General features: G+C 38.5%; 1 protein-coding gene across 3 annotated transcripts in view; it reads right to left on the bottom strand.

Annotated features, from left to right (window-relative positions):
- Window positions 1-457: 457 nt before the first annotated feature.
- The window catches only part of LOC111872682, a 17,657-nt gene continuing 4,002 nt past the window's right edge, over window positions 458-14,112 (bottom strand). For all 3 annotated transcript variants that reach the window (XM_023866797.2, XM_023866799.2, XM_023866798.2), the window contains exons 2-6: window positions 12,377-12,609; window positions 11,902-12,120; window positions 10,479-10,664; window positions 7,957-8,188; window positions 458-1,426 (exon numbers count right to left, since the gene is read on the bottom strand). In XM_023866797.2, the coding sequence (XP_023722565.1) occupies window positions 1,318-1,426; window positions 7,957-8,188; window positions 10,479-10,664; window positions 11,902-12,120; window positions 12,377-12,609 (979 nt within the window). In that variant the 3' untranslated portion in view covers window positions 458-1,317. The remainder of the gene's footprint in view (window positions 1,427-7,956; window positions 8,189-10,478; window positions 10,665-11,901; window positions 12,121-12,376; window positions 12,610-14,112) is intronic.

Here is a 14,112-nt window from a genome sequence, read left to right as displayed (position 1 = left end):
CGAACATTTTTTTAATACCTTGCCCCTTAGCCATCCAGCCCATATATCATCATACTGACAATATTGCCTCTTATAAAACAACTGTACACAGAACAGATGAATGTCCTTCACATTAAGATTTCAAATTTATTTGACAGGATACTTTTAGTATCTAATTTAGGTCCTTTAAAAGGGAAAATGTTATTCTACTGATGATAAAACAACATAAGATAACCTGAATGCAAGAGGGGATAAACGCACAATTTCTTAGAGACTATGTAACAGAATTTTAAGTTTCAGACCAACATATGTTGACACCATAAAATAATCCATGATACTGTATGTAAATTGTATTCACTCTAAATACTGAAATCTGGTAAAATCAGTGGAATAATAATGTAAAACCCTGAATGATTATACTGAGGAATTAGTAAGATGTACGATGAAGACGACCGTATAAGGGCTGAATAATGTTGGATTACTGAAAAGACTACATATAGTAGCCATTATATTTGAATCTGTTTGTATGACCATAATACAAGTATCTCATATCCATCATCACAACAAATCACTTGTACATCATGTAACAACAGAGTAGTAGTTATTTATTCTTTATAGTACCATGAGATGTTTTCCCCTACATCATCTTCAGGTGGTCGTAGTTTACTAAAAGAAAAGATTTAAATTACTAATATGGTAATGCTATTAAAATTCATTGGGAATTGGATCCAGTTTTACAATGCCATTATTAACCTGCCATTGGTTGTTAATACTACATATAATTAAAATTAAAATTGTTGGTGTAAACACATTTTCCATTAAACTGATATACATTTTGGAAAGAATTCTGAAAGGAGAAATTTTTTCCTGTTTTACAATGCCATTATTAACCTGCCATTGGTTGTTAATACTACATATACTTAAAATTAAAATTGTTGGTATAAACATATTTCCCATTAAACTGATATACATTTTGGAAAGAATTCTGAAAGGAGAAATTTTTGCCCCTGTTTATGCATTCTTCAAGAATAAATTCATTTCACACATGCCTACTGAGATGCTAATATGCTCTGATGCTCAGTTCTATCGTATGTTTAATCCAGTGTAAGCTGATACACTTTTAAAAAAATATCATTTTAATACCAAAAGGGATTTCACTACAGTTAGGCATCTTCTGCTCTTGCCTAGCAAAGCATATTATAACTGTCATTCTCAAGCAAAACTCTGTTTTTCAAGGGCTAATTTAAGGTTTCTCCATCTGAATGCTTGAAAATCATGAGAAGATTTGTAAATTTTCATCTTGTTTACAATGTTACTGGTTCATGTAGAGTTTTATTGTCATGGCTTCATGCTACCAACTGCACCAGCCAAATCGTCTTCATAATCAGAGTGTCTTGTGACATCAGGATTGGTAGGTAAGTGTGTCTGAGTATCAGAATCTAACAACCTGCAAAGAAAGAATATAGCATACAAAGTCTAGTCTTATAACACAACTGAATAGTTTCACAAGCGGTTATCCATTGCTAGGTAATAGCTCAATAAATAAGCAAGCTGTCACTAGGCAGTGGTTTGCTCACCTATCATACAACAACAGAGGTGTTGGAGGTGGTGTTTTATACACAGTCTGACCTGAGGGTATATAACCTGGAACTTCAATGACAGGGATGATACCACTGATTGTCAGAAATATCAGGTGCCATCAAACCAGGCAGGTAGGCTGCCTCCAATTTTACTAACCTCTCAAGTAAACCTGATACAATTACAAAGACAAGTGAAGTGCTTACTGGAAGGAAAAACTTTGTGTTTTATAACATCAGAAACTGAATCAGAGTTGACACGAAAGAAATGGCAGATTTTTCAGCCCTCTGCTCTCACTTCGAGAGCAATAACTTCCCATACTTCACCTTCTATTTCAAAACCCAGAAGCCTATAAAGGCTGTGATATGGCATCTTTTATTCACAACTCTGTATAGGACATCTCAGATGGGTTGGTGAACACTGGCTTTGATGTTATTAAGGTCAAACAAATGTCAGCCACTCACTGACCACCTTCAGAAGGAATGACCACAGTCAACATTCCCCTCTACCCAATAACCTTACCAAGGACATCAAAGTGGCCACCTGCACACAGAATGCCCGGAAAGGGGCAATACAGCATCAGTACCATCATGCTGCAACTGCAAGTTGGTAGACAGAGAGGAACCTCATCCCCACCAACTATCAAGGCTGCAGGCACACCAAGGAAGAAATGAAAAAGAGAAAGGTGCACGGGGTGCCCAAAACTACAACAGGAAGGGTGTTCTCTTCCAGCCACACCATTCGAGGACTATCATTTATAGCGGTACTATGGAGCAACACACAGCAACAGCAGCAGCCTCAGCCACCCTCAGCTGCACAGGCCTTCCCCAGCACAGGGGGATAAATGACTGCCCCCCCCCCCCCATTTTGAGGCACAACCAACAAGTACCATGTCAGTCAGTTCAGGCTCATAGTGCAAACAGTTCATCTCTAAACAACATGTTCAAAGAAGTTAGTTGTAGTGTTCAATGTGAATGGCTTTGCGAGGCATCGCTATGAGCTCAGCAAGCAGTTAGTTGCAAGAGCTACAAATGGATGTGGCCCTGCTCTCAGAGACACATATGAAACTCCATGATAGGTTTTTTTATTCAAAATTACATTTATGGGACTGACTCCTTCCCGGGCAGAAAAGGCAGAATTGCTGTTGCACTTACAAAAGTCATTCCCTACAACCATGTAGACTTGCCTGCCCTTGTTTCAGTAGAAGCCACAGGGGTCTGCATACTGACTGATATAGTGAACTATTACTTGCAGCTAAATTTGTGCCAGTGTCCCATTCATTACTCTCCTGTGGGAAATGGTGACATACCCAACAATGTGGTCCATCAGAATATCAGACTGTCAGGTGTGATCGTTCCTGATATCCTACACCCAGATCATCTACCAACAGTATTCCACATACTGGATCACATTAAAACTAAGAACCTTTGAGAACCAGCTGAAAAATTCATGGACTGGGAATGTTTTTAAAACTTTGCCTCCGATTTAATATCACCTGGAATCAAAATTAACTCAAAGGAAGCAGTTGATAAAGCTCTGCGTGACTTTACAGCCTCTGTAGCTTCAGCATATAGACCATCGGCAAGTAAAGTTTCGTTTTTGGACATACATAACCATGATCTTCCTAGAATAGATCACTGGTTGAAACACAAGCAGAAACTATGAAACTGTGGCAAGAAACCCGGGATCTAGCATGTAAAATGGCAGTCAACTGGGTCAAGAAAACGACCAAAAAAGGACCTACAGAAAGGCACCTGAACAGCAGGAAAAAAACAGGGAACTATGAGGTCACACCTCATGTATGGCCTACTGCAAAATCTCTCATTAAGAAGGATGGACCAAAGGCACCAACTACTATTCATAGTTCTTAAGGCCTTAAGTATCATCTGATAGAGCAAGCTAACACAATAGATGACTGTGTGGAAAATTACTTCACACCCCATGACCTGTTTGAGGACAGCCATTAATAATGGGTGGATGCAAGAGCTCAAGTGCTGCTAGAAACTGAAAGAATCACATCATGTGATATACAGAAATTAATATATTCCTTGAAACTGAGAAAGCCCTGTGGAACAATGACAATCCAAACCAATGCCTCAGACACCTTCCAAGAAGACCATTTATATACCTAACACATTGAATTAAACAAAGCATTTGGCTCTCACATTTTCCAAAGTCATGGCAGGAAGCAAAGGTGATAACCTTATCAAAGCCCATTCATTCATTCATCCATCCACCAATGGCTCTACAGCCCTTTGTTGGGCCCTGGTCTCTTCCTCAGTACCAAAACTGTAAGGACCTTAATTACCCCAAAATGTATGTCAATTAGCTTCTTGCCCACAACAGGCAAACTATTTGAACAAGTTATACTAAAAAATAGTCTTTATGGATTGCATCCTGTTGGGTGTATAGATTCTATGCATATATAAATAAATACATGTTCCTCTTCATTTGAAAACAATCTCTTCTATTTACTCCTGTGTCCATGGTCATATTCATAGATAAAAATACACTTTGTAAGATTTGAGTCTTTCACAGCGGTGACTATGAAGAAAGCAGTCTTCTGGGATTTGGCACCATGTATATGTGGTGTTAACCGACGTTTTGGAGGAACGTATCGCCTCCATCTTCAGGGTAGAAGGAAAAATATAAGGAATCCACAAGCGAAGAGACTGTGAGAACGGGTAAAAGCAGCTTCTACCCTGAAGATGGAGGCGATACGTTCCTCCGAAACGTTGGTTAACACCACATATACACGGTGCCAAATCCAAGAAGACTGCTTTCTTCAAAAATACACTTGGTCGTCGACTTACGGCCACAAAAAAATGAAAAATAGAAGATGATTAAAACGAAAAAGTTTTTAAAAATAAATTATAAAGATGATAAAGAGATTAGAAAGGTTAAAAAATACTGTTAATAAATATATGGCCGATATACAACCAGATCGACTTATGACCTGTCAGTCAGAACGGAAGTTGGTTGTAAGTCGACGACCAAGTGTAGTCGAAAGACACACTGCAAAAAAGCCAGTTTGATTTCCATGCATGTCACAGCATGACATTACGATGTATCAGGCTTACGGACCATGCGATCCTCAAGTTTAATAACAATATATCTATGGTTACAGTATTCTTGGATATCGAAAAAGCATTTGACATTACATGGCACCCTGGCTTGCTATATAAACTTTTAATAGGAATTTTCAGGCAGTCTGATCAAGCTTATTAGCTCTTTTCCCTTGCACACAAAATTCTGAATTTCGGTAGAAGGCGCAATGTCTGCTCCACGGGAAATGCAAGCAGGGGTGTCTCAAGGTTCCATTCTGTCCCCAACATTGCACAGTATAAATTATACCTCCCCCAAAAAAACACCGAGTGTTTATCTGTCCCTCTTTGCCAATGAAACTTCTATGTATGCCATGGATCACAAAGAGAGTTATGTTCTCTGAAGGCCGCGCCATAGCTCAAGCAGTTAATTGCTGGCTTCCCACCATGGCGGCCCTTGTTCGATCCTGGGTCTGGTCAAGTGGGATTTGTGGTGGACAAAGTGACACTGCGGTGGGTTTTCTCCAAGTACTTCGGTTTCCCCTGCCAATCTTCATTCCACCAAAATCATCATCATAATCACTTGGGGCAGGCTACAATAGGCCAACCAGTGGCCGCCATGCCGAGTGGACCCAGTTGGACTCCACCCCCCATTAAGTGAATTAAAAAAAAAATAATTTTTTTGTTCTCAGAAAGCTGCAGCGTGGTTTGAATTCATGATGAAGCCAGTTGTGGCTACACCAGAATTCCGGTCTCTTTCGTCGCATCTCAAAAACATTACAGTGAAAGTCAGAGTTGACTGTAGTGTTAGGAGGAACAAATTCATAGTGAACAATCCCATTCATGATTAAAAAATACAATGAGCATGCTCTTTGTTGAACTCCCAACCTGCCATGCCTTCTTTTTTTTGCTCTTGGTGATTGTGAGCTCTTCCACTTTTTGCTTTATTTCTGGATCATAACTGTAAATCCAACTTTTGTCAACCATTATGATCCTATAGATAAAAGTTAGGCTCTCATTAGCCTTCTCTCATAGCTCAAGACACATATTTATGCGCCACTGCTTTTGATCATCTGGGGAACAAATTTTGCAGTAATGCGGCACATGCTCAAATCTTCTGTTAATATCTCCTGGCAACCTCCATAACTGATCCCTACGGTGTCTGCGAGCTCTGTATTTTTTTGGTGACAGTATTTGTGGACGAGTTCTCAAATATTTTCAACATTTTCTGTCATTTGCTGGTGCCTGGTCACCCTGAATGTTTGTCATCCTCCCAACTGACACTCAACAGGCCTTCGAACATAAATGCCATTAAAAAACTGCTGTCCAGCATAAAGAATGTTCTCCAAAAGCCTCATGAAGCATTTCAAGGGTTTTGGTAGTGGATTTACTGAGCTTCAAGAAAAATTTGATGCAGACATGTTGCTCAAATTTGCCATCAATCACAGATAAAACAAAACACAATATCGAAAAAGCACTCATGTAAAAACAATGCATGTTCACAGCATTGTATCATGTGTCAGACTAATGCAATAGGCTTGCCTTGGCCTCCTGTCTCATCTTCTTTCACCAAGGCAGTTATAACAATAATAGACTGGGAACTTTCCGATACACCTCATACAAATGATTGAAGCCATGGCCTTCAGAATATTTATTAGAGCCTGTTCCCTATTCAGAAGTGAGCGATTAAGGCTGGGGCCACACGACCGCACAAAATGCGTCCATTGTAACGAACGTACTTCATGACGGATGTTGCTGAGGACACCACAGTTGCAGAATGCGGTGCGCAGTCTTTTGTTTGCAATGGAGCCAGAAGAAAGCGTAGCATTCACCTCTCGTTTATTTCTACAACGGACATCACAACATTCGTTACAATGGACACATTTTGTGCGCTCGTGTGGCCCAAGCCTAAGTGCTAACATTAAGCTAATCATCCACAAAGCACTAATTAGAGCAGTAATGACTTATGCTTTCCCTGCCTGGGAATTTGCTGAAGATACTCACCTTTTGAAATTGCAATGTTTGCAAAATGAGGGAACGCTGCATCACAGATAAAATTTTCAAAGTGCACACCAATCTATAAGTTGCACACGGCCTTCCAAGTACCATATATTTATAATCACATAACAAATGTGCAGGCAACAAGCAAAGGTCACACAAAATAACTAAAATGCAAATGTTTCATAACATTTCAAGAGGTGAAGCCTGACAGAGAAAATATAAGAGGCTTAAGCTTGGCAGTGATAAAGTGAACAACCATTCAAGTGACTAGGCAGTCGTTGTAACATGAGCTACGAGTTAGGACATATGCTATGCCAAGCCTTGCATATATTTTACACACACACACAGATATATATGAATTACAACTAAACCATAAACAGTAGGTGTCCACAAGGAACTCGACTATTTAACAACTGACTGTAGAATACCGACATGTAAAATTGTATTCATAGATTATATGTACTACTGACTTTGACTGTGGTAAATAGGACTGCCCTGGCGAGGACCAGCTGGAACTGTAAATGACAGACCAGTCCTCTTTGTCAGACAGGGTGCCCGACATGAACAAACCCACAACTGTCTCACAGTAACAAAAATCTGGTCTTGGGCCCCAGGTGCAGCTCCTTACCGAGAAATACTGGCTGACTGACTGACTGACTATCGATCATAAAATAACTCTGATTTGACTTCAGCCAGCCAGTTGTGACCAGTAGTAGTTGACAACACGAATACCCATTGTTTGAGCCGTTACCAGGCAATGATTTGTGAAGACACAGAACACTTTATGTGCGCTCCACTATAGTGATCTGTAGCGCGTGTAAATCTATGAAACTGTTATAGTTACCTGTATTTACAAATGTTCAATAAAATCAAATGTCAATCCAAACCCTTTTTGTAGTCATTAACATGTAACAAAATAAAATTAAGCAAGACCAGGAAGTGTAAGCATGCAGAATTTATCTGTAACAACAAAAAATGCGGATATTGCTATAAATGTTTGTTTTGCACTTTTAATATTTCATTCTGGAATTTTACATGCAAGAAAATTAAATTACAACTGTTAAATAAAACATTTTAAGGGGAATTTGAAGTGTAATTTAATTCTACAGTTCTTTGCACTTAACTCCTCAACAATGTCTACAAAACATCTCACTGTAAAGCATGCATGCTTAGCCCTGGGTGTCTGGAAAAGCAACTGTATTTCTCCATGAGCACTGAACTTGAGCTTACCTTTTCAGATTCTGAATACTAACCTTTATCATCATATTAATCCACCAGTATAATAAGCAAAAATTTCCATTAATTTAGTCATGTGTATACACATTTCTCTTTATTCATATGTTTAAGTACGTACCTATTGCTAGAATTTTCATCATTAGTTTCATGTGATCCAAATGTATGAGGGCTGATATAGAAAGGATGTGTATAATAGGGGTTGTAAGGAGTAGTGTTACAGAGATCTCTAGGTGGTGAGTAGGGCGGGGGAGGGCCTTCATGAACTGGTGCACCTGCATGTTCAGCATGCCGATTGTAGAGACGCACTCGATCTTTTGCTGTCAAAACAGCTTGTTTTGACAGTTCTGGGCCTAATTAAAAGAAAACAACATACTGTGAAAAAATAACTTGCATAACTCTTACCAGATAATTTTGATATTCATGAACAGGAAGTACAGTCATCGAAAATATTCAATCATACCATATTTTATGAGAATGCATACTAACCAGACAGTGGTCTCTCCAAAGGCCTATTTATAATTTGATACAATTAATTAATATTACATACATATTTATTTATTTTGTTTATTCAAAATTTGGTTACATTTGGATTTTATTAAGATTATGATGTGAGAATCAAATGCTGCATTTCAAATGGGTAATACAGAGTTCTAAGAGAAACTAATTTAAACATTATTGATGTTGATTCATTTAGACTTTTTGTAGTTTAAACAGGAAGTTAATTCTTCCTGGTGTTGTAAAGTTTTTAAAAGTTCCTAGATGTTATTTAAAAAACCTTTATCGCCAATAGTTAAAATTTTTAAACCACGTAGGTTCGTGTCCATACTCCTATCGTCCTTCTTGTATGGGGCAGATTTTTTGCCGCCAGTCTATCTTGCCACAAACAAACCCTGGACGACATCAAGAACCTTCTCATCAAGATAGACAGGCGGCACAAAATCTGCCCCATGCAAGAAGGACGATAGGAGTATGAACATGAACCTACGTGGTTTAAAAAATTTTAACTATTGACAATAAAGGGTTTTTAAATAACATCTAGAAACTTTTAAAAACTTTACAGCACCAGGAAGCTGCTGGGATTGTGAAACGTTTGACTTTATGCATACTGTGCATTATAGGATATAAGTGTATGTATTTTAAATCAAAACACCTATAGTGATGGTAGTTTCCAGTTTGTAATGATGTTCCCTCTGAAGATGGCCCGTAAGGACCGAAACATGTAAGGGAGATAAGTTTTAACATAGTAAAAACTTATATGTCACATTGGACGGAGTGGTTTGTATTTATAATTGTTAGTGTGACGGACCAGAATGAAACAAATCAAATTTATAGAAAATAATAAGTTTAAAACCACCACAGTGATCAGATATTTCAAGTACTTGCTTTTTAAATATTTTGCATAAAAAATTCATGACATGCCATTTAGTTATAATAATTACAATATTCCATGCACAACAAACATTGCAGTAAAATGAACAGTGCTCCTCATTTGTGTTTGAGAGGTGTAGAATTCAAATTTCAGCCAGGAGACTGGCTATCATAACTGAGGGTTTATGTGACTTTCCTCAGTTCCTCCAGACAAATGGCAGAACAGTAATTCAAATCAGGCCACAACTGTTTCCTTTCAATTGTTTCCAATTCCTTATTCACTAATTATCCCACCATTCATCACTAAACAATACGAGCTATAAACAAACAAATATCTCAGATCTATTTAAACTTCCCAAATTTATATAAATGGTGTAGTAGCATGAAGGCAAAGGTGAATAGTTGTTAAGATTTCATTCTTCCTTTCTATTATATATTGCCAGTTTACAATGGCAGAAAATAACACTCTGAAATTTCATACACCTTTTTACAGTACTCTGCTATAAGACATAAAAGTAGTTTTATCAGCAAATGTCCCAGAAANGAAGCCATTAAATTGAACTACAACAAAACTCGCATGCCATGTCATAGTTGTCCTTAGGGTTCCAAGCACTATACATGACACGTGAATGGCAAGCACTGACGTAACATGGCTCACAGCGCATTCTGGTATAAGCCGACTACATAACTGTACTAATATACAGTACCTGCTTATAGTAATTGTTCAAAGTGTCCTCCGCCAGCTGCAATGCAGTTTTCGGCATGCATCGTGAGGGATTGGGTAGCAGAAGCAATGTTGCATGGATGGTGACGTATGTGTTGTGCCGCTGCAAAAATATGATCCCACAGTGCTTCTTGTGAATCAACCTCAGTTTTGTAGACTAACGTCTTCATGTGGCCCCAGAGGTAATAATCTAGAGGCATAAGATCTGGCGACCTCAGTTTCCATGCAACGGGCCTACAATGACCTAACCAGCAGTTAGGGAAGACTAGTGTGAGCTGTCATCACCACACTCAAGGACAAACACCGATAAGACTTGTCAGCTGACAGGTACAGTGCGTGGAGCCACCAGAAGACCACACTTTTCTCCGGCCATTATCTCCGTAACCATTCAACTTTGGACATGGGTGTTTTGGGTTATATTGGCATACTTTTAACATAAGGAACACCCTCCCAAAGTCTGGCACATTCCTTCTGGGACACACTGTAGGTGTATATATATATATAACAACCAAACTTTATTTTTTTTAGAACATTATTAGCAACAATACCTGCATATGTTATTTCATGTAATTCTTTGTTGTGAACATCTGGTATCTGGTATGCAATGTCTCGATGAGCTTCATGAATTATATGACATTTATGTGCTAATTCCAGATAAGAATCAGAAAGTTTCAGTAAACCCTCTTTAACTCTAATTAACTTGACACCTTCATTTTCTTGTATGCGGTCTGACACTGGAATTCAGAAACAATATAATATAAATACTTTCAAAATATCAAAACAAAACTATATCCTTCTAAATGCAGAAGTTTGTTTAAATGTTTTCAGTGAAAAGTGTAATTTATATACTGTATAAATTACAATGACATAAAAATAATAATTCTTCTTTCGGTACATCACACTTCAGTAACATCTAAAGTTGAAACTGTGTTGTCAAATAACCCACAAAAATTAATCTGGAACAATTCCTCAAATCTTACAATTCCTATCTGTTCATAACTGTACATTACGGTACATAACTGTACCGTAATGGAGATTCACAAAGGAAACATTAAAAACTTAGCAGGTAATTTTACACCCAGTGCTATAACTATTTTCTGATATCAATGTTAATATTATTCTATCATCTATGCAGTGTAATCCAAGTATCCTATTTCTACAGTTTACAAAATGAACTTGTGTACGCACAGTATAATCCCACTTTTAGGTTTCTTGATTTAAAAGATTCTGTGTTCATTTTCTGTACTACCAGCCATTCATTTATGTGTTTCATCCACAACTCTCTCTCTCTCTGTCTGTGGCTCTACAGTCCTTCGTACCTTGGCTTATACATAGCTGGTAGGACTCCTTGGATGGGGGATCAGCCCGTTGCAAGGCAGCTACCTACACACAGAACAACACAAACACAAAATAAACGCACACAGACATCCATGCCTCAAGTGGGATTCGAACCCATGACCCCAGTGTTCGAGCAGGCAAAGACAGTTCATGCCTTTGACTATGCAGACACTGTGATCGGCCTTCACTCACAATTAGCTGGTAGAAACCAAGTCCCTACATAAAATCTGTTAACTTGACTTAGCACTATATTTACCAAATAGAGACCAGGTATTTCCCTGTTTTCAGAGCTAAAAGATGAAGGATTTCCTCGAATCTAAGTGTGAAAAACGCATCTCGTCAGAATACTCATAAACTGTATGCCTGATACAACAGTGTTGTTTTATATTTTTAAGGACCTGGATTTGAACTTTGGGCCTTGCAATCATATGTCCTGACTGGCTTTTCTTGGCCTTCCTCAGCCTCTCCAGGTTAATGCCAGAGCAGTATCATAAAAATATGCCAGAACATATTTCTTCCACATCCTTTCAAATTAATCATTCACAAAGGCATACAGATGTGTTCTGTTTGTGATCAAAATTTGCAATAGTAAGTGTTTAGGTGTGCTGGAAAACTAAAGCGTATTTCACTAACTTTCGATCTGTGCCAGATCACACGAATCCTTTGCTTCAGTTAGTTTCATTTCCAGTTGCCGAGTTTCTTCTACATTCCCTCGTTTCGAAGCCTTGTTAAGTTTATTCTTTATTTTCACTGCTCTCCGTTCACTTGCTGCAACATGGGTTCTCGCTTGGTCTACATGATGTTCGCCTTCAAGAATCATTTCAAACTGGATTACAAACTCTTTTAAATGATCTGAAATAAAAAAATGCATACATTTCAGAACAATCTGCTTTACAGAATATATAATCAAGGCAAAATGATATACATTATCTTAACACTTTCAATGGAATAGAAGAGTCTTCTGGGAATGTTGTATAAAAGCTGTGTGTGTAATACAAATTAGCTTTTCTCAAATAATAATGTTACTGTACTGCAATACTATAAAAACTACACAATATTTGCAAGCACATGTGTGCACATGTACACACATGCATGCACATAATTTCACCTGCAAATTCCTTTTGAACCTCTGTCCACAATGCACTAAGCTCTGAGAGTTGAAAAAAGGTATCTCGAATGGCTGGATTTTCTTCAGTCAAGGACCATTTTAACATGTCCTGTGCAGCAGAGCACTGGGCCTCTGCAAAGGCTTTTGCTGTTGACCGCACGCCTCGGAGCTCTGAAATAACCATGCTGAGCTCCTGGTAACCACTACTCATTGATTTCAACCTCACACTACTCCTATAACAAGAAACAAGAGTGAGAAGGTGTTCTCCAATGGAGTACATACATTTCTCAAATGTTCTCTTTGCTATTTTGCATATTTTATTGGCCTGAACGTTCATTTCCAGCACATATAAATCTGCTGTTGTAAGAGTAATCACACTAAAGATATCATACAATATGGAGCAGAGGCAGAGCATTGCTAAGGACTGGAGTGGGTCAGGCCACAGCAACATTACATACCTCCACATATAAAAAGCAGTTTGTATTTAGTATGGCATATAATCTGATTTGCTGGATTTCTAATTAATTCATATTTTGTGAGAGATAAAAAGGGTTTTCAGAATCCACAGAGAAGTTGCATCACTTGCAAAAGGTTAATGGAGGGCACTGCCTCATGGATATAAATGTTAGCCCACTCTTGAAGAAAGCAGTCTTCTGGGATTTGGCACCGTGTATAAGTGGTGTTAACACCACTTATACATGGTGCCAAATCCCAGAAGACTGCTTTCTTCATAGTCACCGCCATGAAAGCCTCAAATCTTACTTAGCCCACTCCTGTTTATGGTGCTTGACAAGTATCATACCTTCCCTTGAAAATCTGTTCTCTTGCTACTTGGGTCAGCAGGTCCAAGCCCTCATAGAAATCTGCATGCATTACTGTCTCCCCATCTTTTCCTAACCCTGTTATTTACCCTCCCCTGTAAGCAATGAATGGTTCAGCTACAGCTATGCAGAAATAAAGTTGCTAAAAGTAGTTTTAGTTTTCTTGTGTGTGTGTGTGTGTGTGTCAGAGATATAGGGGGGGGGGCACAAACATTAAACAAGATCATGTGATCAGCATGTTTGGTGTGTATGCATATCTTTAATTCTAGTGTTTATTAAAAACCCTTTGTAAATGCTGGAGTACACAGACTCAGAAAAAATTTCAATGGTGTTATTACAGCAGAAGAAAATCTTGCAAGTGAAGTTGCTAGACAGATACTGTACATTAAAAGAAGCCAGGTTAAGAAAGATGTACACAATTCTTACAGCTGACAGTTTCCATGTTAATGTAAAGAAAAGGGTATTTATTGTACAAGGCATTATACAAGGGTTGGAACTTTAATAGTGGTAACACTGCTGTAGAGACGCCATGCAACGGAACCAAATAATGTCGCTTATACCACATGTTAGTTACATACCTGCCTTACCTCAGAGCAAATGGACTCTCTCTTCCCACATCACGCGCATGCGCAGTGACAAGAAGAACAGAGCCTCATGTTAGCTGGCGGTCTAATGTAGTGTTGTCACGATGTTTTCGAAACAGGAACAACGGAGTTGGATAAAGATTGAATGTGCCAGAGGCCATACAGCACAACAGTGTCATCAAGGTCTTCAAGAGGCTTGTGGGGAATCTGCATTGCCTTACAGAACAGTGGCAAGGCAGGTAAAAGCCTTCAATGAGGGACGCCAAAATGTGGCAGACAGGCGTCGGCCCGGTTGTCCTAGTGTCAGTGAAGAAGAAGTGTATGCTCTTTC

This window comes from Cryptotermes secundus, unplaced genomic scaffold (genome assembly GCF_002891405.2).
Source record: "Cryptotermes secundus unplaced genomic scaffold, Csec_1.0 scaffold102, whole genome shotgun sequence".
NCBI lineage: Eukaryota > Metazoa > Arthropoda > Insecta > Blattodea > Kalotermitidae > Cryptotermes > Cryptotermes secundus.
This window is presented reverse-complemented; position numbering and strand designations above follow the sequence as displayed.